The 6,047-nt window shown below is 51.4% G+C and overlaps 1 protein-coding gene across 1 annotated transcript in view; it reads left to right on the forward strand.

Moving 5' to 3' along the window:
- The window catches only part of LOC132447577 (transcription intermediary factor 1-alpha-like), a 25,156-nt gene extending 20,914 nt beyond the window's left edge, over nt 1–4,242 (forward strand). The window contains 5 exon segments of the mRNA XM_060038413.1: nt 643–708; nt 710–758; nt 1,152–1,226; nt 1,739–1,900; nt 2,418–4,242. Of these exon segments, the coding sequence (XP_059894396.1) occupies nt 643–708; nt 710–758; nt 1,152–1,226; nt 1,739–1,900; nt 2,418–2,927 (862 nt within the window). The 3' untranslated portion in view covers nt 2,928–4,242.
- Nucleotides 4,243–6,047: the final 1,805 nt, after the last annotated feature.

Below are 6,047 nucleotides of genomic sequence, written 5' to 3' on the forward strand. Positions count from 1 at the left end.
CCTGCCACATCCCCCACGCTGCACGAGTCACCAAGGTAACACTCGCACTAGACGCTAAGCTCACTAAACACTAAATGCTCTACACACATTCACTCACTCAGTTTACTCTCCCTCCCTCCGGAAGCGCTACCAGACCCTCCGCCTCCCTCTCATCTCTCTCTCTCCCTCCCTCTCATCTCTCTCTCTCCCTCCCTCTCATCTCTCTGCCTCCTCCCTCTCATCTCTCTCTCTCCTCCCTCTAATCCCTCATACCTCCTCTCATCTCTCTGCCTCCCTACCTTCTCATCTCTCTCTCTCCCTCCCTCTCATCTCTCTCTCTCTCCCTCTCATCTCTCTCTCTCCCTCCCTCTCATCTCTCTCTCTCCCTCCCTCCCTCTCATCTCCTCCCTCCCTCCCTCTCTCTCTCTCTCTCTCTCTCTCTCTCTCTCTCTCTCTCTCTCTCTCTTCTCTCTCTCTTCTCTCTCTCTCTCTCTCTCTCTCTCTCTCTCTCTCTCTCTCTCTCTCTCTCCTCTCTCTCTCTCTCTCTCTCTCCTCCCCCCCCCCCCCCCCCCTTGGATCGCTATCAAACCTCTGCCCCTCCCTCCCCTCCCTCCCTTGGAGCGCTATGAAGACCTCTGTCTCTCTCTCTCTGCCTCCCTCTAGTGGCGAGTGGTTCTGCTCGTTCTGCCGGGACCTGGTCTCTCCCGAGATGCGGTACGACTGCGACGACACCGCCCCCCCCCACAGAAGACCCCTCCCTCCCCCCGGTGGACAGACGGGTATGCTAGGCTCACCTCCCTCACCACGGCCGTCACATCTAGTCGCAACTATTTAGTAAACGTTTGAACGGAAATACTGAAAAAGAAACAACTGAGGGAATCCTTACTTATTATTATTGATTAATAACTATATACTGATTGAAGTATAGTATCTGTGTACTCCCATGGCCCTGTTGCATGTGCATGCACACATTAAACATGGCATTATAATAATAATAGTAATACAGTAATTCTAGTAATGAGTTACTAGAATTATAATGCGTTGTTTGTTACTGATGTTATGTCTATGACAATCTAGAAAAACATCAGACTAATTAATTTCAGTGTCATTGTGATGGAGGAGAACCAACGAACCGGTCCTGACCTGTTCTTCTTTCTCCCGGGTTGTTCTAGAAGTGCGAGCGTCTGCTGCTCCGGCTGTTCGTCAACGACTTCAGCGCCGACTTCCAGCAGGCCGCCGCGCCATCGGTACCACAGCCCTTCCGTTAGCGTTAGCTGCTTTAGCTAGGCACAGTTAGCGTTAGCATGGGTACAGAGAACTTTAAAGGTGCCATATTATACCACCAGGTGCCATGTTGCCACGAGTGTGATTAGCCGGATAGTCGAGCAACGTTGGCTGCAGTCGATTTGGTAGCCTGGAAGACCGATCTATCCAGCATGCATCTAGGTGGACACGCCCACTTGTGATGTCACGACGCAGAGTTTCAAAACGGCTAATCACACTCACACCTGGCTGGCGGTATAATATGTCACCTTTTCAAGGGACCTTTTACACTTTAAAAAAAACAACAACATTCATCCATATGGGAAAATGAACAAATAAATGCACAAATAATTGAATATCTACAGCTTATAGGTCACAAATCTCCCACGACCCCACATCCATACCAGACAGACCCAAGAGGCTTCAGTGTCTCCTCTACAGTATATTCTAACACAGAGCCCCTGTCTGTGTCGTCGTCCCCCCCCCCCCCCCCCAGGAGACGAGGCGCTACAAGGAGCTGATCAAGACGCCCATGGACCTCTCCATCGTGAAGCGGAGGCTGGAGTCCCGGTCGCCGGGGGACACGCGCTACGTGGCGCCCGACCAGTTCATCACCGACGTCCGGCTCATCTTCTCCAACTGCGCCAAGTACTACAAGGTACCAGCAGCCAACACAGTTAAGCAAACGGGTCGGCTGGACGGTGTGCACGTGAGATTCTGTATCTATCAATCCTTTCAACTCTATATCCATTAGAACTATAAACAGTACTTAGCGTTGTGTAGTGTCTTATCCTAGCTGTCTTGGTTGTGTACGGGGAATGGGTTAACCTAGTGATTGTTAGTGCTTGGCTCTTGGTTCTATGAACATCCTTACTGACAGATATGCTGTTTTTTTCCCTCTTTCCTCTGACAAATGTACTTATTGTAAGTCACTTTGGATAAAAGCGTCTGCTAAATGTGTCTAAAGTGTGAATGTATATCGAGTGAAGTAGACGCACGAGAGCAGCAGAACAGCCCTCTGATCTAAAACGGAAAACGCGTCGAGCAGAATCCATTTCTTTAGACGTTGCTCATGGGCGGGGCCAAGCTCCACGGGGGGGGGGGCTTGGTTCTCCCTTTGGAGCCGTGGGTCCGGTGCGGGGGGTCTTAACTCCTCCTGCTCCTCCCTCCCCCAGGTGACGTCGGAGGTGGGCAGCGCCGGCCTCTACCTGGAGGACTACTTCGAGGAGCAGGTGAAGACGGTGTACCCCGACACGCTGTTCCCCGGGGGGCGAGAGGAGCGCATGATCCCCCCCCTGGAGGACGAGATAGAGGAAGAGGAGGAGGAGGAGGAGGCCGCAGAGGGAGGCGAGGGCGACGGCAACGCGGCCGCCCCGACCCAGCTCCCCGCCGGAGATTCGGGGATCCCTCCCATGGAGGAAGAGGAGGAGGAGATGATGGAGACAGAGGAAGGAGGAGGAAGAGGAGGAGCAACCGCAACCGCCGCTGAGCAGAAGGACGAGGGGAGCGGCACGGAGGAGAAGGGAGTCTCCAAGGCAACGGGCACCGGAGGGGGCGGGGCCCTTCCAGACGCGGTGAAGCAGGAGCAGAACACGCCTGAGAAGGAGAACCCTCCGACCGTCTGCCCTGAGGAGCCCCCCACCGGGGGCCCGGGGGAGAACGGGGCCCCCCCCCCCGGCTCCTGAGGAGACGCCGGCCCTCGGAGACCTACTGGCCCCCTTGGATCTGTTTGCCCCGGAGAACCAACCACCCCCGGCATCTCCGGGGGACGATTCGGCCTCAGAGGAACTAGGGGCCCCTGAGGCAATAGGGGCCCCTGAGGCAATAGGGGCCCCTGAGGCAATAGGGGCCCTTGACCATCCGGTGGCCCCGGCGTCTCCTGCTGAGCTGCAGGCCCCAGAGAACCTCCCGCCCCCTGAGGTCCAACAGAGCCCGGCGTCTCCAGACCCTCCAGCCTCGGGGGAACCGGAGGAGCCAGCGGCCGCCGCCGCCTGCCCAGAGGTGGAGCTCCCTCTGGCCCCTGCACACAGCCTAGCTGCGGCCCCTGAGAGCCAGAAGGTGGAGCCGGCCGGCACAGCCAAAGAGGAGGAGGAGGAGGAGGAGGGAGGAGAAGAGGTGGGGAAAGAGGAGGAGGAGGGAGGAGAAGAAGTGGATGAGGAGGAAGGAAAAGAGGAGGAGGAGGAGGGAGGAGAAGAGGTGGATGAGGAGGAAGGAGAAGAGGGGGAGAAAGAGGAGGAGGGAGTGGGAGAGGAGGAGGGAGTGGGAGAGGAGGAGGGAGTGGGAGAGGAGGGAGTAGGAGATGAGGGAGTAGGAGTTGAGGGAGTAGGAGGAGAAGAGGAGGGAGTAGGAGAAGAGGAGAAAGAAGCAGGCGAAGAGGAAGGGAAAGAGACGGAAGGAGGAGGAGAGGTGGAGGAGGAGGAGGAAATAGAAGGAGTTGAAGAGGGGGAGGAAGAGCAGGAGGAGGAAGGAGGAGGGGAAGAGGAATGAGAAGAGGCAAATTAAGGATGGCGGCAAAGAGGACAAAGAAGATGGACAGATTAAGTCTTCCACAGACCCGTTCCTGCTCAAATCTCGATCATGTTTTTTTTCTTTTTTAGCTTTGCAATAGAAATACTGCAATAATGAACTCTGGCTCTGGATCGAAGACAGGAACACTTTGTGCTGTTCTGCTGGTCAAACGGTTACAAGCAGATACTTTTTTCTTTGTTTTATCGGAAGCACATCAATTGTAACCTTGTGGAGAGGGACTTCCTTAAGTTATGTTGGCGACGTCTGGCTCTAAATGCATCGCCATGCATTGAGGACAGAGAGGACACTTGCATTATGTACTGCATGCAACACATATGATTAATTATTCCTGTTTCTTTTCTGCTATGTTTATGGAATTATGAATTATGGAACTAACATTTGCTATTTGGATTCTACAGTATATCCGGGGTGGGTTTTATGTACCATGGAAGCATTGTTTGTTTGAATTAAAGGAAATATGTGTCAAGACAAGAGATGTGTGTTTAAAAATGTGGTTCTGTTTCAACACGCATAGAGGAATATGCGGACGTTTCATTTTTTTCTTGTCACTGCATACATTGTGTTGAAATCACCCGACAACACAACCTACCCATTTTTAACAGAGGAGCTGTAAAACTAAATAGCCTTTTCAATATCGGACGATTTTATTTTGAAACCAAATGTGTGTGGACACAGATTAGTGTACTTTATGGGCAGAAAAGTTGTTAAAAAAACTGAAAATGCCTCTAAACGACGGGTTGCCAGATCTTGCTGTGGTAGATGGGTTGCCAGATCCTGGTGGGATAGACACCGCGGCAAGACCTACAGCGATAAGCAACATCTGCGACTCACACCTGTTGGTATAAAAGGGGTCGTGCCACCAGCCCCGCAACAAGGAAATTGGCTACAGACAATTTTATGGGTGCATATAAGTGTTGATGCATCTATTTTTTTTTAACCCGTTTCCCACATTTCTTTAAATGTTTTTGTATTTAGGGGGGGGGGGGGCTTGTCGCGTTGTCCTGCTTACTACAGTTTAATCCCCCGCCCCCTCCCTTGTCCGTTCAATTTGGGAACATGGTTTCATTTTGCTTCTTTTGTATAATTTAATTATCGGCGCCACCAGAGGGCACCCCCGACACATTTGCCGCCCTAGGCGATGGCCTAGGGGTCCTTTTTTTTCTTCCTCCATGGGCCCCTGACGGCGTCTGGGCCCCGGTGCAATGCACCGGTTGCACCGTCGATATTTACGCCACTGGATGTTATATATTTTTCTTTCTCGTTAAAAACACCCCGAAAAGCCCACGAGGGCGCGCTTCAATTCGGTCCAACCGCGTCCACGCAGGTGAACGCCATCCTAATCGAGGAATGGAAGTCGATCGAACACTTCCCGAACCCTCTCGGATAACACGGAGATCCCGACCTCACCGCAGATCCTCTCCCCGTCAGAAGTCGCCGCCTGCGTCCCAAACCCAAACGTGAGTAAATATCAAACCATAATCCATGCTCAATGGAACGCACCCGGTCTGGAGGTCACTTCCTACCGCCTTCCCGAAGGCAACACGTGGCTTTCTGTGGATTCTTTCATTTTCGTTGTATTCCATCACTTCCTTGTTCACCTATTAAGTGTGTGTGTGTGTGTGTGTGTGTGTGTGTGTGTGTGTGTGTGTGTGTGTGTGTGTGTGTGTGTGTGTGTGTGTGTGTGTGTGTGTGTGTGTGTGTGTGTGTGTGTGTGTGTGTGTGTGTGTGTGTGTGTGTGTGTGTGTGTGTGTGTGTGTGTGTGTGTGTGTGTGTGTGTGTGTGTAAACTTGGAAAAGTGTTACGGACGTTATTCAAGATAAACTCAAAATTATGAGTTTTATACCGTTGTACTCCGTGGAGTCTCAGCTTTCATGTGACATATTCGTTTGTGTAGATAGCATGATGTGAAAAAGAACGCTTTTAAGCATTGTTGTTAGCATTTAGCTTCTACCGGGAGTATATATAGGAAGCAGCACCTTATCCTCTAGCCATATAAACGGGGGTCCCATCATGGTCCCAGCATGTTTCCAATTGAGTAATCATTTTAGCGCCAATGAAACAAGAAATACTGTAACCGTTTGAGTTTAACAGCTTAAAAGTGCGGGCAACGCATCCGCAAAGTGGGGAAAAGTCAAATGAACGGCTAATTATCAAGGCAAATTATCAAACGTTGCGTTAAACAATTTTTTTTGCGAGCGATAAGATTTCAGTTAATTATATCTCTATTCAAATTTTGTTTTCTGTTGTGGTGGATAAACACTAACAAAATAAGAGGT

Source organism: Gadus macrocephalus, chromosome 19 (assembly GCF_031168955.1).
Source record: "Gadus macrocephalus chromosome 19, ASM3116895v1".
NCBI classification, from domain to species: Eukaryota; Metazoa; Chordata; class Actinopteri; order Gadiformes; family Gadidae; genus Gadus; species Gadus macrocephalus.